Genomic DNA, 25,053 nt, shown 5'->3' on the forward strand with positions numbered 1-25,053 from the left:
TACTTCTATGCTTAATCTTTGTCCCTTTTTCTGAAGGGCTTGCTTCTGAGTTCTTTCTTCCATGAAGCCAAGAGCCCTTTTTGCAAGGGGCCTGAGGCCCTCCCTCCTGGAGTGTTGGCCAATCTGGCGTCAATCTGGGTATTCCTCCCTATTCTCACTTGATCTTAGCCAAAAGGCCGTATTCCTCCCTATTCTCAAAGCACACTGTGTCCACTCCTCTCCCCTCTCCTCTCTAGGGAACTCTAGAAGGGAAGAAAGGGAAGGTGAAGTGCAGCTGAATGAACCACATCTTAATGCACTGGCCACGTTTTTTTTAACCAGGCAGGCTAGCTTCAGAGCCATGCTGTACTTTTTTTTATTAAGGTAATATTCTCAGCGTAACACAATAAAGAGTAGAAAAGCAGCATTCTCCCACCCTAGGGCCCTCCTGCCACTAGTGTGCAGGAGGTTTCTTGGTCTGTTTCTGTTTACCTTTCTTCTAGTTGTAATTTCTCAAAAAAGGGTGATGAGCGGTAAATGTTTTGAATTCTTGTTGGTCTGAATATGTCTGTTATTCTGCCCTTTCTCTGAATGGCAGTCGAGCTATGTATAGAATTGTAGATTAAAAATTATTTTTCCTTAGAAAGTTGAAACCTCTAGTATTCTGTCTATTTTACTGTAGATGAATTTCTTTTTTTCTCTTTCTCTGAAAGCTTTTGGTGTTTATTCCCTTGATGTTTCAGAATTCTCTAGTGATCTGTCTAGGTGTGAGTTATTTTTCATTAAGTGTGTTGGGTAGTTCGTGACCCTTTCAGTCTGAAGGCTCTTGTGCTCCTCAGTTGTGACTAATGCTACTATTTATTTATTTGATGATTTCCACCTCCCCATTTTCTCTACCCTCTTTTTTCTTTGATTTCCTGTTGGTCAAATGTTTAGATTGGCCCCTTCCTGTCTCCCATATTTTCTGTAATGTTTTCCATAGTTTGGTCTTTTTGCTGTACCTTATATAGATGTCCTTTTTTCAATTATTTTCTTTAATTTTTAATTTTAAAGATCACTTTTAAAATCTGCAAGAGCCCTTCCATATTCTCTGTTTTTCCCTCCCATATTTTTCTGCTATACTGTTTTACATAATTATTATAAATGTATAGCTTGAATTAGTTGTTTTCTTTGGGATCAGCTTTTCTTTTTACTTTTACTCTCTGAGTTTTCCTCCTGGGCCTGCTGATTTTTGATGACCTATTCATATCCAAAATGGAAGGCCAGGCAGCTGTGGTGCTGCCTGGGTGTCCCCTGCTGAGTAATGAGAGCTATGCTCTCCTTCTCCCTGCCCCCTTTCTTCTCAGTAGGAATCCTGAGAGGGGACTTTGTAAAGAGCATGGCAGGGCTGGGTGGATTTACTAGTAGTCTTTACCTTAGGGGGACAGATCCTCAAATTTCTCGAATTAGGTAGATTTTCATCTTTGGTGCCAACATCTACCCTAGAAGCCTTCATCTTTGTAATTTATTATTTTTTTAAGTTTGCTCCATTTTTTTGTTTGGTTTCATATATATATATATATATATGAAACCAAACAAAAAAATATATATATATAAAATAAAATAAAATCTTTAAATATATAGATTTAAAGATTTTATTTATTTGAGAGAGAGAGAGAGAGAAGGAGCAGGGGAAAGGGGAGAGGGAGAAGCAGACTCCCTGATGGGTGGGGAGCCCTATGTGGGGCTCAGTCTCCAATCTGGCTGGGATCATGACCTGAGCTGAATCCTGAGCTGAAGGCAGAGAGGCTTAATAGACTGAGGCACCCAGGTGCCCCTGTTTCCTTCTTTTAGAGAGAAATCCTAAAGATTGTTGTTTTCTTTTGTTTCTGTCTGTGGGAACAGCCTGGCAACCTGTGCTCTGATGTTGGTGAGGGATAGTGGTAGAGGAGGGCATGCTGACTGATAGTTTATCCTATATGTGGGCTTAAGATATCCATCCTTTTTCAGCTGCATTTCTTATTTGCATCCTCTTGCTCTACCCACTGAATCTAAGCAATAACCATCCTACAAGAATAGCTTTCACCTCCTTCATGGTCATCTTTGCATTTTGCCATCAGTCTGCTCCCATCTCTTCTCTGTCATCCAGACAGGGATTGGGACACCACAGCATGCAGGTCAAATCGCTTAGGCTACCTGTTTTTATAAAATAAAGTTTTATTGGAACACAGCTATGATCATTTGTTTGTATGTTGTCTGTGGCTGCGTTTGTGCTACAGAGGCAGAGTTGAGTGGTTGCAACGGAGACCAGCAGAGCTCAGTAGTTGCCACAGCATGCAAAGCATAAACTCTGTGCTCTGTTCCTTTACAAAAAAGGTTTGCCAACCTCTGCTTTAGAAATAATTTCTAATTTTCTGATCAGGCCTGCTCACCTTTACTTCCTCATCCCTTTCTCTTCATAAATACAGGCTTAATCCACTGTAAAATTGTTTTAATTCAGTAATTCTGAGGAGGACCATAAGCGTCCTCAGGCCTACGAAGGCCTACTCTGCCCTCGTGAGCTGGAAAAGACAGAGTTCCTGTTCTTACTAAACCTTTTAATATGCCAGCAGCCTGATTATCAATGGCTGCCTTCCTTGTGTGACCTTTTAAGGTGTGAGAGCAGAGACTCTTAATTCCTTGTGTCTTAACAAAAGCCAAGGACATAGTAAGACTCCAGAGAGTCTTTGTTGAATATTAGATGAATAAATGAATATAAATATGTTTAAAAATTTTTTTAGAGTAGTGGGTTTTTAATCTAGTTTTTTTTCTTTTGAATGCAACATTTAAAATAGCTTTTATCTGTTAATAATTCATTTATATATTCTTTAAGAATAATTATATGAACAATGGCTTATCTTATTATTAGTAATGGAGAGAAGCCTTGTGTTCTGGATATTTATCAATGCAGATATTTGCATTCTACCTCATTTTACTTATTATCTCTCTTTTTTTCTTTTACAGGTTAAAATAATATAACAGTATTTTTTTCCTTTTTTTTTTCCCCACAGTGTCACATTATTTTATATGTATGTAGTTGCAGTTTAAAAACTGTATGTTTGTGGTTGATAAAATACCTGCTAGTGAACCAGAATGTTCTAGGAGCATAATTTTCAAATATTTTTCATTAGTGATTTTTTAAAAATGTGTGAAATAAAAGATGATTCTGAAACAATAGACCTGTAAATAAGAGTAAGAACAGAATCTGAGTTGAATGGTTTCTACTTTTTGGTATGTATATGTGTCTTCCTGACTATCTGAGTATTATTTAGAATCATTGCTCATGTAAATTAAGACAGCTGTATGGAGTTCTTAAATAATAAAGAAATGGTTTTGCTAGTAGACATTTCCATTAGAGTATATTTGTCATTTTTTTTCTACTGTAGTTAATGTGTTTCTCTTGAGTCATGGTGTCTTCAGTAGTACCAATTTAAAATTTATAACAGTTACATTAAGTAGAGCGAGCACCTGAATTATTTGCTCATTTGGAAATTAGGCAAATGGCCTGTTTTAACATCTTCTGCAGAAGAGCATTGTTTTTATGGATGTGCTCCTTTCCCTGTTATTTCCCATAAAAGAGAAACACAATTAGGGACTTGTTATTATTGTTATTTGATTCAGCCCATCTCCCATGTACCCTTCAAATACATTAACAAATTTATAAAAGCAGAAATTTTAGTTTTTAAATTTCTTTTCCCTAACTGTATCATATGTTTAGAGAAAAGAGATTGTAATATTAGCATCTCCCAAAGAAGGGACTGAGAGGACATTTTCTTGGCACTTTGAGAGTACTGAGCTCTTGAATGATGTAATGATAGAGAAATGTCCCTGGGGCACCTGGGTGGCTCAGTGGGTTAAGGCCTCTGCTTTCGGCTTGGGTCATGGTCTCAGGGTCCTGGGATCGAGTTCTGCATTGGGTGCTCTGCTCAGCGGGGAGTCTGCTTCCCCCTCTCTCTGTCTGCCTCTCTGCCTACTTGTGATCTCTGTCAAGTAAATAAATAAAATCTTTTAAAAAAAAAAAAAAGAAAGAAAGAAAGAAATGTCCTTGACCTCTGACACAAGATTTCACAGGGCTAGGATTCAGGGGAATAGGAAGTGCCTTCCATGTATCCTTTTTCTTGCTTTTTTACTTTTGCTGTGTGTATATAAGCTTATGGGGAAAATGCTTTATCTCAAGTACACTGTCTTTTGTTTTATTATACCTAAAAATTTTTGAGAACATTATTTTAAATGGAATCTCCAAGAATGTGGAACTGTGTTATGTGTTTGGGCAGTGTCATTTATAGAGGAGCATAGATTCCATGAATATTTGACAAACAGTAAAATACAATGATATAAAAACATTTTTATTGGTAGTATATAGATCAGTGCTATCCTGCAGTTCTTTCCAAGATGATGAACCTGTTCTGTATCTGTGCTGTCTAATATCGTAGCCACTGGCCACTAATGATTACTGACTACTTGAAACATGGCTAGGAACTGAGGAATGTAATAGTTCATTAAAAATATATGTATTGGTAAAGTGGTTTTTTAAATTGTCTCTTTATAATAATAGACTAATAGATTTTAGTTTTTTTCTAAATTTGATTTTCTTCTTTTCAGGTAAATATATGCAGATGATGAACATTCTTAAGCCAATTGCCTTTGATGTTATCCATTTCATGTCTCAGCTATTTGATTATTACTTGTATGCAATATATACCTTTTTTGGTCGGAATGATTCAGTAAGTCACCTTTGGAGGGAAAGTCTGTTACTTATAAAATTTATTTATTTTTAAAATATAAAGGTTTTCATTCTCTTCATATAAAATACACAAATAGTATTATTTTGAAAATTATCAATCAGAAATCTAACAAAATTATTGCTATCACCTTCTTGTCTACCTAATTACCTTATTTATATATTAATTTTACTTCAAAATGATAAACACATTTCATGTTATTCAGAGTTTTGGCAGAAAAAGTGCAGCATCTGTTTTTAACCTTAACATATTTTGGCAATGAAAAATGTGTGGGTTGCTTTGTTTAAATCTGGCCCAGTGTATAATTACTGCACAGTAAATGAGACATTTTAAATATTGGCTTATAAACCTTAGCAGACACTACTACATCAGAAGATTATGGCAAATATTTATTAAAATAATTGAAAACCTTTGAACTGAACCTTCTGTGTGCTACAGAATTACTTCCTGTACCACCTTTTTGTGTTTCTGAAGCTCTTATTGATTTTATCTTTCCTACTCCTAAAGAGAACAACACAATATTAGGCAGGTAACTTATCTGCTATTTGGTAATTATTATGTGGCTCACCTAGATATTTTATAGATTTCTGTGTAAAAGGATATTGTTGGGTCCTATGACTGTATCACAATGCTGATTTTTCACATAATATATTTTGTATCTTTTTAAAAACATGAATTTTAATGGTAATTACATTTATTATATAAATGTTTGTATCCCTGCTATGATATATCAAAGTATCAAAGGCATTTTTTTAATAGATTTTATTTATTTATTTATTTATTTATTTTAGAGTGTGTGAGTATGGGGAGGGGCAGAAACAAGTAGACTCTGTGCTGAAGCCCGGAGCCCAACATAGGGCTCAACCTTATGACCCGAGCCAAAACCAAGAGTCAGATGCCTAACTGACTGAGCCACCTAGGTGCTCCAAAGATATGATGATTTGATAATGGGTTCTCAACTTCCTATTCTTAATTCTCTATAATATTCCTTAGAAAGAATGCTAATAAAATCAGAGTAAGAGTGTTGCTGCAGAATTTAGGTTACTATAAAATGGGTACTAATTCATTGCTCTGAATTTGGAAACTCAATAAGTAAATACTAGAAAAGAAAGACAGTCTAGAATTTTAGCTAATTGTCAGAATCTTTAATTCTTCTAGATGAGCCTTTCCCTCTCTCCTGAGCTTAGCGTCCATACCAGCATTGTCCAAGAGAAGTTTTACAGTCACAGAAATGCTCAAAATTTCTGCTATTAGGGTAGCCGCTGGCCACATGTGACTTTTAAGCACTTGCAATGTGATTAGTGTGACAGACTTTTTAATTGTATTTAATTTTAGCTAATTTATCTCTAGATATAAATGGACACATGTGGCTGCTGATCGTCATATTGGGTACTACACTTATGGACCACATTGTTGATAAGATGTATTAGAATAGGGTCCTTTGGAAGCTTTTGGGAACTAATTCTTTTGGACATGACTTTCTAGCTGATTGTATACTGGCACAGATTTGCCTACAGTGGAGTTCACTAGGACCTGAGAATGTTAGCCAAGTATATTTAGGTGCTTATTGTAAAAAAGGCAAGTATTTTATTGAAAACAAAATATGTCATGTTTTAAAGGACACATTAACCTCATGTTTTGTATTAAAAGCATTTTCAGTCTTACAAGACTTAGTAACAGCTATTTCACTGTATTGAAATAATTGGCTGCCAGTTATAAGTATTTCTGTCCTTAACCTGGGTTTCTACACATACATCATGTTAGAAACATTTTGTATTATATGAACTGATAAAAGGTGCCTATAAGCGAGGATATATGAATAAATAGAGCACTCACTCTATCTCTTGTATTTTTAAGAAAGATTTTTCCTATTGTTAGAGTATGCTTAGTAAACTACCTTTTATGTGAATATTGGAAATATGTGCATCTTCAAATAGAACAATTTATAATTCAGACCCTATTTTTGATTCTGCAAAAGTGAAGGAAACACTATTTAAAGCACAACAAAGACTGACTCTCTATAAAAAGGGGTTTTAAAATTTATAAAAAGAACCACTCCATTTTTCTATCCGTATTTTGCTTTGCTTAGTTTTTTTTAAAGATTTATTTATTTTATTTTATTTTTTAAAGATTTTATTATTTATTTGACAGACAGAGATTACAAGTAGGCAGAGAGGCAGGCAGAGAGAGAGGAAGGGAAGCAGGCCCCCCGCTGAGCAGAGAGCCCGATGTGGGACTCGATCCCAGGACCCTGAGATCATGACCTGAGCCGAAGGCAGTGGCTTAACCCACTGAGCCACCTTTTAGAGAGAGAGCTCAAGTGGCTCTCAAGTGGAGGCTGGGACACAGGGAGAGAGAGAGAGAGAGAGAATCTCAGCAGACGCCCTGCCGAGCATGGAGCCCAATGTGGGGCTCCATCCCAGGAAACTGGGAACACTGAAAAGAGTAGGGGGGAAAGTGCAGAAGAAAAAGAGGCAGAGAGGAGTTCCCCAAAATCTTTTACCCCTGTATTTGATTAACTCATAACCTCTTTATATGAAACAGATTGACTGGAGCCAAAGAAAAAAACATCTGAACAGAGAATAAAGCTGTTGCATAAGAGACAGTTTGTAGTGCAAGCCCAGCTAAGAAAATTACGTAGTGAAAACAAAGGAAACAGTGCTCAGTGGAGAAAAAACAAAATCCCAGATCTCCAGAATTAAATTGGTAATGCAGTCTAACTTTACCCAACAAAAATAAGTCCAAAAAAAGTGGAGTACATCCTTTTTTTTTTTTAAATCTTTTTTTTTTTTTTTAAGATTTTATTTATTTATTTGTCAGAGAGAGAGAGGAGCGAGAGTGAGCACAAGTAGACAGAGAGGCAGAGAGACGCAGGCTCCCTGCCGAGCAAGGAGCCCGATGCGGGACTCAATCCCAGGACGCTGGGATCATGACCTGAGCCGAAGGCAGCTGCTTAACCAACTGAGCCACCCAGGCGTCCCAAGTGGAGTACATCCTTAAGTAAAAAGAAAATCAATTTAGTTTGACTCCAAGATGTTGGAACTAAGGGATAAGAATTTTAAATGGACTATCAGAATCATCTCAAATAAAGTAAGACAGAAGAGGTTTTAAGTGTATGAACATCTCAGTAGAAAAATAGGAAGATCTAATAGAAACATTAATTAAAAAACCTAAGTGGGGACACCTGGGTGGCTCAGTGGGTTAAGGCCTCTGCCTTCAGCTCCAGTCATGATCCTAGGGTCCTGGGATTGAGCCCGCATTGGGCTCTCTGCTCAGTGGGGAGCCTGATTCCCTCCCCTCTCTCTGCCTACTTGTGATCTCTGTCTGTCAAATAAATAAATAAAATCTTTAAAAAAAAATAGTTTGAAAGTGCTGTTTTCTCTGCTTGAAAGCACTTTCATAAAAACAAACAAACACCAAAGGAGAATCCTAGAACTGCAAAATAGAATTTCAGCAATTTAAAAAAATTTACTGAATGTACTTTACAATCAAATAGACATGGCAGAGGAAAGAATATGTGAACTTGAAGACCAACTAATACAAATTATTCAAAATGAAGAACATAGAGAAAAAAGATTGGAAAACAAAATGATCGAAGCCTTAGGACCATGTTAAGTTATAGCAAATGATCAAATATACATATATTTGGAATACCAGATGGAGAAAAAAGAAAATAAGGTAGAAAAAAAAATACTTGAAAAAACACTGGTCAAAAATTTGCAGATATAAGATAGTAAATGAGTAGCAAGCAGAGTAAGCACAAAGGAACATAACAGCATGATACCTCATGGTGAAACTGTGCCTGGAAAACTACAACAGACTTATTACATATAAGGACCAATGATCTGATTCAGCTGACTCCTCTTGGAAAACTGTAGAGGCTAGGAGAGAGTTAATAACTTTAAGGTACTAAAAGAGAAGAAAACAGTGTTAATCCAGAATTTGTATCTAGCAAAACACCATTCAAGAATGAAGGTGAGAGGCCCCTGGGTGGCTCAGTCAGTTAATCATCTGCCCTTGGCTTGAGTCATAATCCCAGGATCCTGGGATGGAGCCCCATGTTAGGCTCCCTGCTGAGCTGGGGAGGTGCTTGTTTCCCTCACATGATCTCTCTCTCTCTCAAATAAATGTATAAAATCTTTAAAAAAAAAAGAAGAAGAAGAATGAAGGTGAAATTAAGACACTTTTCGATAAAAAGAAAAAAAAAAAACTAAGAGAACTTGTCACCAACAGACATATAATACTTAAATGCTGAAGGAATTTTTTTTTAGGCTGAAGGAAAGTGATACCAGAAAACTTAGATCTTCAGGAAAGAGTGAAGAGCATGGTAATGGAAACTAGTTGGGAAAATACAAAAGATTATTTTTTTCTTTTTCTAACTTCTTTGTAAACTATATTGCTGTTTAAAAATGAAATCATAACATTATTTTCTGGAGTTTATAATATATGTAAATGTATTTCATATAACAACTATAAGAAGATATGTACCTATAAGATGACAAGATTTCTATATATTAGGTTAAATGGAACATTTTTAACAGCAAATGGATTGTGAAATATCAAGAATGTATATTGTGTAATTCTTTGGACAGTGAAAAATAGTATTGAAAACTTAGCTCTTTTGCCAATAGGAGGATTATATTAGAATTCTAAAAAATAATATTCATATAATCAGAAAAGGCAAGAAAAGAGGAACCAAGGAACAAAAAAGAGATAACCTGTAATGATGGTAGCTTTAAATCCAACCAGTAATCAGATTTAATGTTATTGGACTAAGCACTCAAATTAGAAGTCAGAGATTGTCAGAATGATTAAAACAAATAAAAAAATAAATCTTTTTAAAACTTTTTTGGGCAAAGATTTATTTATTTATTTGACAGAGAGAGAGAAGCAGTGAGAGAGGGAACACAAGCAGGAGGAGTGGGAGAGGGAGAAGCAGGAAGCCAGATGTGTGGCTCAATCCCAGGACCCTGATATCAGGAATTGAGCCCAAGGCAGATGCCTAATGACTGAGCCACACAGGCACCCAAAAGAAACACTTTAAATATAACAAAAACACACCTAGGTTGAAAGCAAGTTCATTGAAAAGTTATGCTGTGCAAACCGTAAGTGTTTACTTTCTTAAGAAAACTACAGTAGTTTGGGCACCGGGGTGGCTCAGTTGGTTGAGTCTGCTTTTGGCTTAGGTCATGATCCCAGGGTCCTGGAATGGAGCCCCACCTTCCCAACATCAGGCTTCCTTCCTTTCCCTCTGCCCCTCCTCCTGCTCATGTGAGCACTCGCTAGCTCATGTGAGCACTCGCTAGCTCTCTCGTTTCTTCTTCCTTCTTCCTTCTCCCTCTCCAATAAATAAAATCTTTAAAAAAAAGTTGCATTAGCTATGTTAATATCAGATAAAATAGATTTGAAAGCATAATGTGTTAAGAGAGATAGAGGGATTCCTAATGAAGGGTCAATTCAGCTGGAAGGAATAGCAAGCATAAATATGTGTGTGGCTACTTAACATAGCTTCAAAATACATAAAACAGTAATTGACAGAACTCAAGAGAAAGCAAAAAAAAATCCATGATAGCTGGAGATTTTAAAACTACATAGTAACTAATAGAACAAATATATAGAAAATCAGCAAGTACGTAGAAGATTTGAACAACAGTTTCAACCATTAATTGATCTTTATGGGACACCACACTCAACAGTGGCAGAATATATATTCTTTTCAAGTGCACATGATATGCTTATCAGGATAGACCATATTTTGTGGGCCATTAAGTATGTTCTAGTGAATTCAAAATCACGTAGAATATATTCTCTGATGATAATGTAATTGAATTAGAAACCATTAAGATAACTAGGAAAAATCTAAGTGTTTGGAAAGGAACACACTTAAATAAAGATTGGTTTAAAGAAGAAATCATAAGGGGCACCTGGGTGGCTCAATGGGTTAAGCCTCTGCCTTCGGCTCGGGTCATGGTCTCAGGATCCTGGGCCGCGTCAGGCTCTCTGCTCAGCAGGGAGCCTGCTCCCCCCCCCCACCTGCCTCTGCCTGCCTCTCTGCCTACTTGTGATCTCTCTCTTTCAAATAAATAAATAAAATCTTTTTTAAAAAGTCATAAGAGAAATTGGAAAATATTTTAAAGTGAATAATAATGAAAACAGAATATATCGGGTTGTGGAATGCAGCTAAATTAGCACTGAGAGGGAAGTATCAAACTTCAAATGCCTGTAGTAAAAAGGAAGAAAATCTCAAGTTAATGATAAGCTTCCACCTTAATAAACTAGAAAAAGAAGTGTAAATTAGGTGCTATGTCTCTCCTTCAAAGGGCACCAAACCTATTTTGGGGACCCCACTCTCATGACCTCTTCCAAACCTGGTTACCTCCTAAAGGCCCCATCTCCAGGTAGCATCTCATTGGAGGTTAGGCCTTCAACATATGAATTTTGAGAGGAATAACAAGCATTCAGTCCATAAATGGAATAACTAGAATTTACTTACATTGCTTGTGGAAATGCAAATTGGTACAGCCACTAGAAAATAGTATGGCAGTATCTTATAAACTTAAAACTATGTCTATTGTATGAACCAGCAATTCTACTTCTAGGTATTTACCCAAGAGAACAGAAAATATGTCTTCTCAAGGATATTTACACACATATATATTCATGTTCATAAAATTAATGACATTATTGAAGTAGCCCAAAACTGGAACCCAAATGTTCATCAACTGACGAATAAGATACTGTGATATATCCCTGTTATAGAATACTATTAAGCAATAAAAGAGCATGAATTACTAATAGGCTTACAACATGGATGAATCTGAAAAGCATGTTAAATACAAGAAAGAAGTCAAACATAAAAGAATACACATGTATGAATCCATTTATATGAAATTTTAGAAAAGACAAAACCACTATGACAGATCAGGGATTAAGGGTGGAGGGAGAGAATCAGTGCAACGGGCATAAGGACATTTTTAAAGGTAAGGGAATTTTACATCATGATTGTACTGGTCATCGGACTCTAGAGTTATCAAAATTCATCACACTATATACTTGCCATGGCTGAATTTAACTGTACAAAAATAAGATCCTAGTGAAAAAAAGAGGAGAAGTGAAGTAATAAAGTTTATAAAACCTAATGAAAGTAAAATGTATTTAAAATGACCATATGACATGAGTTCATGTTTTACTACACCAGGCCGTCACACAGCTATTTTAGCTTGAGGCTTTCTGTCACATGTTGTGTAAGTAATTCAAATAGGAAAGGATGAGGAACAATAAATGCGTGTGCATGCCATATATATTATAATTGTCTATGAATGAATTAGTGAGACTATATATTTTATAGTTTACTGTTAACAATGTTTTAAATGTTTTGGCCCATACAGAAACTGTTAACATTTTTCCAGATATCTGTATGTGTCTATGATTACCTCTAGATTAAGTTTATATTCATCAATTGAGTCATCACCAACTAAGGAGCCAGCTAACTGGGTTTTCATGTCTTTTTTTTTTTTTTTTTTTTTTTTTTAAGATTGTGTTCATTTACTTAAGAGAGAGAGGAGCATGGACAGGAAGAGGGATAATAAGACTCCGCACTGAGTGTAGAGCCCAGTGGCAGTCTCTGGATCTCATGAACTGAAATCACCACGTCAGCTGAAACCAACAGTCTGATGCTTAACCCACTGTGCCACCCAGGCACCCCAGCTTTTCACTTTAACAGTCGAGTGTCCCTTCTCATTTGTGTTCTTATGTGAGGATGTTTATGAGTGCTTTGGCTCTGATGTAGTAAAGCAAATTCTATACTATGAAATGTTAACTGAGCCTAATAAAGTTTTTTTCATAATTTTTGGATAAGGATTTGGGCTATCTCTAATTTGTGTTAGAAAATTTCAAACAGGGGCACCTGGGTGGCTCAGTCATTTAAGCGTCTGCCCTCAGCTCAGGTCATGATCCTAAGGTCCTGGGGTCGAGTTCTGCATCGGGCTTCTTGCTCTGGGGAGCCTGCTTGTGCATTCTCTCTCTCTCTCTCATTATTTCTCTCTGTGTGTCAAACAAAATCTTTACAAAGAAGAGAAAATTTAAGACAGGCTGCTTTATTATGCTTCTACATAAATATGACACAGTGCATTATCTTTAAGTATCTGATGTCTTAAGTTTCAGAACTAAAAATAATAACTTGTGGGAAAGAGAAGTATTGGCGAACTCTCTCCTGATAAATTTATTAGATTGCCAGGTGCTAGTGTGACCTATAAATACAAATGTGAAGTAGTTCTCTTGTTCCCTTAAGGGCTAAGGTTTAACTAGTATGCTTGATGTTTTGAAACTTTTAAATACAGTTTGGAGACCCTCTGAAGGCTAAGTAACTGAGTGAAAATTCATCAGATTCTTTTTTTTTTTTTTTTTAATTCATCAGATTCTTAACCTTGGTTAATTTGAGGTTAATGTATGAAAGATTATCTCCAAGGTGATGTAGCATACCTTTCTTTCTCTTTTTCAGCTGGAATCAACAGGACTGGGCCTTAGTAGTAGTAGACTAAGAACAACTCTTAACAGAATACAAGAAAGCCTTATTGATATGGTAAGTAACCAATTAGAATTAATTCTTCTGGGCTACAGAAAATAAAAATTAGCTATCCAGTCAATTATAAATAAATTTTGCGTCCGTATGTATGTTGAGTATATGAGTCCTCAGTATTATACTGTGTGTTTGTAAGGAAATAAACACAGGTTTCTTACAGTCTGATTGGAGAGAAGAAACTGGTGTACATGGGAGAGTCTGCTGTTGGTTATACATCCAGTACAAGTTCAAGGGGAGGGGAGGTTCATGTGGAAACGGTATTTCAGAGAACGACTAAAGGAAGAAGTGAGACTTGTGCTAGTGATGAAGAACAGGCATGGGGTTAATGGGAAAAGGAAGAAAGACTGGCATTCAAATTAAGGTTCAGAAGCTGAGAAAGGGCCTGGAGATGGGAGCAGGCCTGGCCCACAGTTTGGCCATCTTTGTGATTGGGACACTGGTATATACTGAAGAGTCGGGTTGCAGGGACTGTTTAGGGACCACTTTATAAATGGCCTTGAAAGTCAAGGAAGAGGTTTGGATGTAGCTGGCTATGCAGGAGGGGTTCTGGATTCCTGACTGTTGTGTCACAGGATGTAGTGTATTTTCTAAGAAAATAGGTTAGGCAGAAAAACAAGGCTGAGCCTTTGTAGTGTTTAAGCTAACACAGGCATTTAAAACAACACAGTTTTTTTCTTGCGATGGGCCACTGTAGTCAGAGATTGCTGTTTTTCAGCACGTTCCTCTGCACTTACATTAAGCCAAAGATCCTCTGATTTTTCTTCACCTACCCAAACAAGCAGTCATTTTCCTCTTTTCTCATAAGGTCTGTTATTATGTACATCTGCTACTGAAGTTTTAATAAAGCAATGTAATCATTCTTTTAAGAAATACTAATTGAAATAGGATTTGCGGGGTGTGGTAGTAGTGCTGGCCATTCATCAGTGCACAGAAGAGGTAATTCCTGTCTTGGAACTTACATTTTATCGAGGCAAAGAGACAAATATGTAATATAGTGTCAAATAGTGAGAAGCGCTAAGAAGAAAATAAAGCAGAGTGAGAGACCAGTGGCCTTTGAGCAGAGATGTGAGTAAGATGAGAGAGGCAGGTGTTCATATCTTGGGTGAGCACTCTTTACACAGAGGAAATCACCTTTATCCATATCATCCATCTCCCTTATAATATGGACATCTTTCTGCCCAGTACATGTATATGTAATTTTCATAGCACTTATCTCTCAGCAAACTGCATTTCTTCAGTAAATTGTTTGTTGAACAAAGGAGTAAACTCCAATCCCTGAGTTTTCTTGTCTACTGGCTTAACCTGGTTTGTTTTCTTGGCTTTGCTATCCATTTAATTCTGATCGTGTACAGAGTCAGGGCTCCTTGTTTGACCTAGCCACTTATTTATATATATTTTTTGTCTTTGTTTTTGTAAACTCGATTGGCTTTCAACTCCATTAGAAGTTATCCATGTTTCTGTTTTGCTTCTCCTTGTTTGATACTTAGCATAACCTTGATCATCACATCTTGTTTTCCAGATCTCAGTCCACAGCTTAAGTTTTTCTTGTTTCTGGCTGAAAGCCTTGAAATTGATGGACTGAATGGTCATAATCAAAAAGTCCAGAGTTGGGTATAGTTACATAGTTACCTCTAGAACCCATTACTCTTAACTTAGTCTGGGCTTCATGACAGTTGGAACCATAGATGTCCTTAATAATAAAATAATAATAATACAGTTAAAAGGATTGATAGGTCAAAATTTACCCTAAAGTCATTCACTCTGATGTCTTTGGCATCTCTGGTAGTTACTGACTGGTGATTGTCAAACCACAGTTCCAAATTTGACCCTTAAGGCATGGATTTGTTGCTTCGGATTCTGCGATAACTAATGAAATACCATGACCGGGTAAACAAACAAACTAGCTATTCAAACCAGCTGCCGCCCATCTGGGGAGAACAATGTATCTGTAGCATCTGTCTGACCAGTTCTGTGTTTACTGGGTAAGTTTTTCCCAGAACTGGTAGTCAGATTTAGAAATGTGTTTTTAAAAACCTCTCCCCCAGTAAATGGATAGAAAGATATGCCTGCTTTTTTCCTTTGGCATCTGGTCTTTTAAAGAGATCTTTTCTTTATTTAAGTCCTTATGGTTACCATCTCTTAAATCAGACTGCACCTTGGATCAGAAGGCCATGAGAGCAGTCATTCTTTTCTTCAGTTTTTAAGTAGTGCAGACCTTTTTGACAGGGTCTCTTCATAGTCCTTATTCCTCATACAGCAATACAGAAGTTTTTCTCGAATTTTCTGTTGGTTTCCAGTGTTACATGTTACATTATTACTCATACTGATAAGCATTGGTTTATTATTTTAGAAAAGGTATTTGTCATTTGCTAGACCTTGATCTCAGGTTCTTGTAAGCTGGTATATTCATTTTTCTTCACTTCATTAGTTTGCATCTACATTGGCAGAGAACATTAGTTGGTTTCTTGCTATTCAGTACAGTCTTTGGCTGTTTAAGTAATTTATAGCCTAATCAATCTGGAGCCACTAAATAAAAGTTGTACTTTCTCTTGTATTTCCTTTCTGTGTTGGTTAAAAGTTTAATAAGCACATTTTTGGTTATTGTGTTTTTTCCATATATATCTTCTAAATTTTGCTTCTAAGCTGTAAAAGGTATTGTGGAATTATTATGATCTTAAAAATGCCACCTGAAATTTTTTATCATATATATTCAAGTTAAATAAAATTTGACACATCAAATAGAAATTCAAGAAAAGGAGCCTACTAGGGAAAGGAAGAAAGGGAAGCTGGTATAGGTCATAGTGATATCAGAACTGTGAATTTTTAGTTATACACTTGGTGATGCTAAATTGTTGGCTTTAAGATCTTTGACTAACTTGAAATCATTGATAAGAAAAATATATTTTAAATGGGTCTGGAAAAGTCAACAAAAACAATTTCTCTTTGTAGTAGTAAATTATTAGTGGCAGGAGAGGTTAAATATTGTGACTTTCACTGTGAAACTAAAGATTTTGGTTAAGGTTTTATTTCTCAAAGTCTTCAAAGGGCTTTATGTCTTTTTCTTATTGTACTGGTATAATCTAAACACTGATCCAGCTTAGAAGCTTTTCCATTCAAGTGTGCAGTAAGCACGTGCCATTTATTTAAATCAGCTTGACATTTTAGTGATTCTCTTGCTCTCTTCAAGCTTATTTCCCCAAACGTAAACACAGAACTTTAGCCTTTAAGCAGATAATTACTATAATTTTTATGCCCCAAATGCCAGTATTAACTAGGAACAAAGAACAGTATCCAAATGCAGACCCTTTGAAGTGGGAGCAACAATTCCAGTGATGACTGCAAGAATGTTCTTGTGAAAGAGCTCTGAGTAAAGAGGGAGTTCAGCACATTTGAATGGCAGGTAGGTAAGGAGTAGTAAGGATGGAGTAGGTGAGTGCTTGTGGCCTTTCCCTATACCCAGAGATAAACTTCGTTTCTCTCAGGCCACAGATCCTTGTCTTCTGTCACCTTTCAGCACCACTTCCCTCTTCTATCCTAAATTAGCTAGTTAATATCTACTACAGTCACAGGAATTTTCCAGTTTTTAAAGATATTTTTATTTTTTAGTATACATATAGTGATACCTAATCATAAAAGAATGAAATTCAGAAGTAACTCTGCTAGTATCAATGTGTGGTATTCATCGTGTACATGGTTATGCTGGAGCTATTTTGAGTTTGAGACTGTGTAATATTGGCAGAAAGTTCACGTCAGTTTTTGTCAGTATAATTACAAAATATTTTAAAAGTGGGTGTGGTTGGGGCACCTGGGTGGTTTAGTCAGTTAAGCGGCTGCCTTCAGCTCAGGTCATGATCCCGGGGTCCTGGGATCAAGTTCTACCTCAGACTCCCTGCTCAGTGAGTGGGCAGTCTGCTTCTCCCTATTCCTCTCCCTCTGTCCCCTCCCCACTGCTTGTGCATGTGTACTCTCTCTCTCTCACATAAATAAATCTTAAAAAAAAAAAAAAAAAGAGGGGTGCTTGATGCCTAGTATATAGTTGTGGAGTATAATTCTCCAAGTTTCTACTTATAAAGCCATAGAAGGAAACTTATCTGTGCTCCTTTAACCTGTACAGTTCTATACATTCTGAGTAGCTGTCAGCTTCTGACTGAACCTCTTTCCAATAAGAAACTCATAACCCTCCCTGCCTTATACTTCTGTCTGATAGAAAGTGCTTTGTTGTGATGCAGCCAAATCTACCTCTCTGGAATTATTTTCTGTTATTCCTCTTTCTACTCCATTGGGCCACTTGGGCTAGCTTAGCCATCTGGCCCAAGTGAGTTATCTCTTCCCCTAATTCCTTTATTAGTTTTTGTTTTTTTGTTTCAAGGTTTCATTAAGTCTTCTTCCTCACCATCCATTGACTTTCTGTGAGATGGATATTCACAAAGAGAAAATACAGAGTATTATAGGAGGTATTGGAAGTATAATATTGGAAGTAGGTGGAAGGCAAGGAGCTATGTGAGGAGAGTATGAGACTCATGGGGTGCCTTGGTGACTCAGTGGCTTAGTTGATTAAGCACCTGCCTTCTGTTCAGGTGATGATCTCAGGGTCCTGGGATTAAGCCCTACATCAGGCTCCCTGTTCAGTGGGGAGCCTGCTGCTTCTCCCTCTGCCACTCCCCTTGCTTGTGCTCTCTGGTTCTATCTCTCTGTCAAATAAATAAATGAAATCTTAAAAAAAAAAAAAACTCAAGGGATACGCAATAGTTGGATAGCTATCTTTATTATTAATTCATTCAACAAGCACACATTGAGTGCCACGGTACTTTATTGGAAGACCAGTGGGTGGTCCTTCTGGTAGAAGAGGCAGATAGGAATAATGAATATCCAATTTAATGTCCGATTGTGTCAGGAATTACAAAAAAAAAAAAACTAGGAAAGGATAGAAAGAGAAGAGAAGGGGTGTGATTTTGTTTAGGTGATCACACGTGGCCTCTCTGGGAAGGTAACATTGAGGTAGATCCCTGAAGGAAGAAATAGAGGAGTGAGTCACCTGAATGAGAATTCATTTATTTAACAACATTTATTTAGTGCCTATTTATTGAACACTTTATGTATGATGGTAGACCCTGTCTGGGAGTTGAGGATACAGTTTTGGTAGGGAGAGAGCAGTCCGACAAAACTCCCTACTCATGTGCAACTCGTTTGCTAGTAGAGAGGGAATATTTTGGAGAGAAGTGTCTCAGGTGGAGGAAAGAGGGAGTGCAAAGGCCCTGAGATGGGACCATGTCTGACCTATTCCAGGAACAGCACAGAGGTGAGGATAACCAGAACAAAGCAAGTAGGAGGGCTGGTAATAGATAAAATCAAAGAGATAGCCAGAGCCTAAATCCATGTAAGGCCTTTGGATTTTACTCTGAGGAAGACAGGAAGCTGTTGGAAGAGCTTTAGCAGGAGAGTTGACATGATCTGCCTTAATTAGGCAAAAGAGAATTATTTTCACAGGAAGAAACAAAGGAGAGGTGTGTGCTTAGGCATGATGGAATGGGGAGGGAAAGGGAAGACACGAATGATTCCAGGGTTCCTCACTTAGATAGTCTGGTAGATGGTGATTACATAAACACTGGCATTAAATGAAATAGCACACGTAGCCATTTAATGCTGTGTGTTTGTGTGTGTGTGTATGTGTGTTTGTGTGTGTGTGTGTGTGTATGTGTGTGCAGGAGACGGGTGATTATTTTCCTTTCTAGTAGAAGAAAATAAATAATGGAGCTGTGACTTTGATTAACTTGCCTAGTTTCCTTATCCTGATTCTCCCTTAGAGAAAGCGGGGTTGTTCCCAAAATAACTTTTAAATGCTAATTGAGTAATTAGAGATTGAAGAGAAACAATATCTTTGGTGGAAGATAGGATACAAGGAAGAACTAAAGAAGAATAAAGCCATTTTTTAACTTGGAAGGTTTTATAATGTTTTAGTTCCATTTCGCTAAATTTATAAACCTGTTAAGCTCCCAGAGTCCTTTCATTCATAAGGCAAGTGTTGGAGATTTGTGACTATATAATTCATTTAAGAAGTAATCGAGATTTACATTTTGTACACTTTTAGATTTGTTTGTATCCAATTTTTGTGCCCTAATTTTCTTGGAAGATTTTTAAAAATCAATACACCCTGCTCTTCGGGCTCCCTTTCTTTGATTCCCATTAGCCACCTTCCTTCTCATCAGTAATATGACTCCAGACATCTACCAACACAGTTAGCTCAGTTTCAGTTTATAAGTGCAGTCTAGTCCTGCCTTCTTGAGATTATACCAAGGTTACCTTGATTAAAGTGTGGATGTGAAATGGTTAACCACACCATAATTTTGGAATGTGCCAGCTCAGTCCTCCAGAGGCTGTCTCTCTTTTCTCATTTACAGGTTCTCGAAGGGCATCTTGCTATTGTCTCTATAAAACATCTTCCAATTCATAAATATTGCTTGTGTTGGCCGATTTTAGGTCACGTGCAGATAATAGCATATGGAGTTGGATCGTTTTCACTTAGTATAAAAAGGAAATTTCCAGTAGTTAGAAAATATAAAAGAAAGAAAAGAAAGAACGAAACTAAATGTGATTAATATGCATGCCTCGAGTATTTTAATTGCAGGTCCAGTTTTGTAAAACCACATAGTTTATTACTATTAGATTTGATTTCAGGCTGTGTGTGCACATGTGCTGTGTTTTCAGGAAGTTTCCGCTGATCCTACAGCCACCCTCACAGCAGCAGAAGAGAGAAAGGAGAAAGTGCCAAGCCCACACCTCAGTCACCTGGTGGTTTTGACATCTGGGGATACGTTGTATGGGCTGGCGGAAAGAGTGGTAGCCACAGAATCCTTGTAAGTTGTTAAAACCCGTTGCTTTGCCTTTAAGTATTTAAGAAAAGTTATAAAAGTAAGCACTGTGTAATTAGATTTCTAGCTGCATCCTTCTCCTACTTCTGAGTGTCACTTATTTATTTCTGAGAAGTCTCTCCTGAAATAGATCACCAATCGATTTTTTAAAACTGCATGGTTGGTGTTCAGTTACGTCAGTGGAAAAAGGGAAATCTTTCAGGTTTCAGTCTTAAGCAACATGATCCTTGCTTTAAAGTAAAACTTTACAAAAAAGTAACCACATCATAGCATACTCTATATTACAAAAAAGTAACCACATCATAGCATACTCTATATTTTCCTATCAGATCGTGATTCTAGAGAAACTAGTTATAGCATCAGTTTAGTGTTAAATATAGTTAGCCCTCAACATCAGCAGGAATGCTTCCTGACCTTTATAAATCCCCCATTTTTAATACAGGTAAAGCACCCGACTTCTATAAAATGTTGTCCAGCATCAGGCAAGAGTTTTCGCGTACATAACAAAAAATAGGGCAGCTGCTGACAAATCTCAGTGCAAATGACTCCACTCCCGCACACCAGCCTCCTGACCTGAAGTTCACGCGTATATCTCAGCCAAGCTACAGTTTGCTGCATTAGGAGATGTGCCAGCCAGATGTTAAATCTGTGAATTCAACTCTCTGTTCTATATAATTAAATGGGATCCTTACAGGAAATCCTTTAAAAAAAAAAAAAAGCCTGTTAAATTTTTTTCTTCCATCTCTCCTGTGATCTGTGCTTCTGTGTCACATGCAGAGCAGCCTAGCAGTTTATTTGAAGTCTCTTTCTTCTACCTCTACTCGCAATCCATGATAATCTCAACGGTAACTTTTGGGTAGGTTGTAAATGAGCTAATACAAGGTAGTTCACTCAAGTGGAGAGGATTTTTAACGGCCGAACTTGTGCTTAGAGATCTTAAAGGTGACTTGCACAAAAGTCTTGACAGGCCATGGATCACACCCTCTGCTTATGCAATGCGTTCTTTATTCCCTTTAGGGTATTCTTGGCTGAACAGTTTGAGTTCCTTCAACCCCATCTGGATGCCGTGATGCCTGCAGTCAAAAAACCCTTTCTTCAGCAGTTTTATTCTCAGGTCAGAAACAGTCTTGGATGTCATTTCAGCTGGGAGCACATTATTTGGGGTTTTTAAACTGGTGGCCAGTCTCCAGATTCCAGGAGAGCAGTTAACATACATTTATTCACTCATGAATTCCCACAGTAAGTTAATACTTACTGAGCAGCTCCTATACCTTTTCATCCAATGTGCATTACAACTGTATTTACAATAAAGTGTGATAAGGGGAAAGAAATAGCAGCAGGGTTTTTAACGTTGGCTGGAGGAGGAAAGGAGGTATCATCGGGAGAAGGTTTTCTAGAAAGGCTGTCTGAGGGAGGATTGTTTAAACCAGGGCAGGTGGCTGTGGTGGGAGTATAATGCAAGCTAAGGGAATGGCTCACAGGAGACCAGCCAGTGAGAGAGAGCCTGGAGTGAGTCAGAGGCCGAGAACTCAAAGACTGTCAGAGCAGGGGAAGGGGCCAGTGGTGAGAGAGACAGCTGGAGTAAGAAGCAGGAGCCACATGGTGCGTAGTGCTCTCAGCCAGGAGGTGGACTCTGTTTGCAGGATACTGGGAAGGGACTGGAGGATTTGAAACCGGTAAGTGGCCTGTTCAGTATGTGTTTTAGAAAGAGGGGTTGGCAGCAATAGATGGCAGGCCTGTGGGCAGGGAGCCTGGCTTGTAGGCTGTCACAAGTATACATTTGAGAGATGACAAAATCTCCTGATGGGGCAGGTAGAGTGGAAATGGACAGAAGTGCAAAAATGGGAGGTATTTGCTCATCTCCATGAGAATCTGTGGTTCTTTTATTGTTGTGCATCAGTGACCTCAAGTTGATTGTATGTCTCAGAAGTGTTTTGAGTAAGTCCTATGCCAACGAACTGAAGTGTTTTCATAATTTAAATATCCAGTTGTGTATGTTTTATTTTTAGATGTGATGTATACTCAAAATAGATACAAAATATTTTTTATGAACTTGATACTTTTAGAAAAGGTTTGTTTTCCTTTCTATGAAATGTATTTCAGACAGTCTCGACTGCCAGTGAACTACGCAAACCAATTTATTGGATTGTAGCCGGTAAAGCTATTGATTATGAACAGATGCTGCTCCTGATGGCTAATGTGAAGTGGGACGTAAAAGAAATTATGTCACAGCACAACATCTATGTAGATGCACTGCTGAAGGCAAGTACGCAGAAACACCTTTGTTTAAAGATGAGTCTGCCGGGAGAACTATTCCTGTCATTGCACTTGCTCTGAAGTAGTGGGATTATCGTTATTACCACATTTCTAGCATCATGGTATTAAAGCCCCTAAATCAGAATGGACTTGTTTTAGAATTTTGTGTTTTTTAGACCCAAGAATTCTTCATAGATTTTTTTGTTTTTGCTCACTAATTTCCCATCTTGAATTAGAGTTTGACTGGGATGTCTTGGCTGACTTTCATTTTAAGTAATTTCAATAACCAGGACTATGGTGACAAGAAGATATTTCTATTTAATTAGATGTTTCTGTAGTTGTGTAGATTTATTAGCAAGAGACCAAACCCCTGATTATTCTGTATTATCGTTGTTGTTGTTTTTCCAGAAATTACATTACCTTTGCAATGTGTCATGCAAACACCTTTGCATTTAAAACTTACATTTAAAAGTTTTCTGGAAAGAATTGTACACCTCTTGTCATTTATGCATCAAGAGATATTTATAGATCACCTACATGTGCCACACACTGATCTAGGTGATGACAGCATAGTTGTGATTTTTTTTTTTAAACATCTATTTATTTATTTGACAGAGAGAGAGAGATCACAAGTAGGCAGAGAGGTAGGCGGAGAGAGAGGAGGAAGCAGGCTCTCCACCGAGCAGAGAGCCCGATGTGGGACTCAATCCCAGGACCCTGAGACCATGACCTAAGCCAAAGGCAGAGGCTTTAACCCACTGAGCCACCCAGGTGCCCCAGCATAGTTGTGATTAAGGAATTTACATATCCCCAGGGAATTTACATGCCAGTACAGAGACAACAGTAAAGACCTAAATTAAGATAAAATATGTCAATTAATTAATAGCTCTGTGAAAAAATAAATAAGCAGCAGAGGAGGGATAGAGAGTGCAAGGTGTGGTTTGGGAGCAATATTGTTTATTTATGTGTGGTCACAGAAGGGGATACTTATCAGGAGATGAAGTGAGAATTGGGGAGCAGCCCGAAGGAAGCCAGGAGATGAGCCATGTGGATATCTGAGGAGAAGCAAGGGCATTTGAGGAAATGAAAAACGCTTTCAGAAAAGTCTCGTTTTTCATATTTGTTAGTGAAAAGAATATTGGCCCTTCTTAAGCTCCTGGCTTTTCTCTCATTCACACAAACTTTCTTACTGCTTAGGGCAACAGATGGTAGCCGGGACACTTGTGAACCAGTAAGCAAAGCCAGAGATCAGAACAGAGATAGTGGTGGAATTCATCATCTCTCTGCCTGGTGACCTCCCAGAACTCTGTAATGGAGATTGCGAGACCCTCCCAAGACTACTCCAGAACTAAGGGTGGGAGAAAAGTTAGCAGTGTCTAGGGGTTACTGTCAGGTCTGAGGGTGCTCTGTAATTGCCTCCCTGGGAGAACTTTGATTTCTAGGGTTCCCATAAAACTTCAGTTGGGAATCTTAATTTGGAATATGTTAGTCAAATGTATTTTATAAATAATCTCATACCCTTTCTTTAAAACGATTTTGTTTTTGAAAAGTTGATTTTATTTTTTATGGCATGTCAACATGGTATTCATAGGGAAGCAAGAAGACAGAGAGTTCTGCACTCAGTGAATATATATACTAGAAGGAGCCTTCGTTCTTCTTTTTTTTTTTTTTTTTTTGTTTGTTTTTTTAAGATTTTATTTATTTGAGAGAGAGAGAGCATGTGTACCAGCAGGGAGAGGGAGAGAGAATCTTGAGCAGATTCAGCACTAAGCTGGATATGACACTCTATTCCATGACTGAGATCATTACTGACCCAAAACCAAGAGTCTGATGCTCAATGGATTGAGCCTCCCAGGTGCCCCTAGTTATTTTTAATTATAAGAAACATTAATACTGTAAGAAAGAACCAAACCTATTAAGATTATTAATCTGAACCAGTTTTTAGCAGCTTAAAACCTCTCCTAAAGAAGTTCTTATATAACTTTTATTTGTTCTATTACTTTTCCAAATCCAAACCTTTAGGTAAAAAGCAATCTGCATTTGTTGCCCCTCAAAAATCTTAAGTATAATGAAATGGTTTTATTGTTCATTTAACAATAAACATTCTTGAAAATTGAAGTTAGCAGTGAGTAGAATGACATTGTTTATAGTTAGCATATAACTTTTTTTTTTTTAGGTTTTTATTTATTTATTTGAGAGTGATTGAGAGCAATGGAGAGAGTATGAGCAGGAGCGGAGGGGAAGAGGGAGAGGGAGCAGCAGACTGCCTGTTGAGCAGGGAGCCCAAGGCAGGGCTCCATCCCAGGATCCGGGGATCCTGATCTGAGCCGAAGGCAGATGCTTAAGTGACCAGGCTACCAGATGCCACAGCATATAACTTTATTTTTAAAATATTAGTGAAAGCACTGAATCGTGACTGGAAATCTAAAGCAGGGTTTACTGCAGTGAAGCATAAATACAATAGCAAATACTAGTGTTCCGCTAGATTCATAAAATGGAAAGGATGAAGAGCAATTATTTATTTAACTTTGAATTTCAAAAAGGAAGCTTGGTGGATTGAAAATTCACTTTTTCATAAATAATTAAAAGCAGTTAACTGTCATAAATA

The 25,053-nt window shown here is 37.4% G+C and overlaps 1 protein-coding gene across 1 annotated transcript in view; it reads left to right on the top strand.

The window, feature by feature from the left end:
- The window catches only part of VPS50 (VPS50 subunit of EARP/GARPII complex), a 128,700-nt gene that overhangs the window by 97,099 nt on the left and 6,548 nt on the right, over positions 1 to 25,053 (top strand). The window contains exons 21-25 of the mRNA XM_044246030.1: positions 4,600 to 4,721; positions 13,240 to 13,320; positions 20,026 to 20,174; positions 21,207 to 21,303; positions 22,293 to 22,451. Coding sequence (XP_044101965.1) covers positions 4,600 to 4,721; positions 13,240 to 13,320; positions 20,026 to 20,174; positions 21,207 to 21,303; positions 22,293 to 22,451 — 608 coding nt within the window. The remainder of the gene's footprint in view (positions 1 to 4,599; positions 4,722 to 13,239; positions 13,321 to 20,025; positions 20,175 to 21,206; positions 21,304 to 22,292; positions 22,452 to 25,053) is intronic.

The sequence above is a fragment of the Neovison vison genome, chromosome 4, assembly GCF_020171115.1.
Source record: "Neovison vison isolate M4711 chromosome 4, ASM_NN_V1, whole genome shotgun sequence".
Classification (NCBI taxonomy): domain Eukaryota; kingdom Metazoa; phylum Chordata; class Mammalia; order Carnivora; family Mustelidae; genus Neogale; species Neogale vison.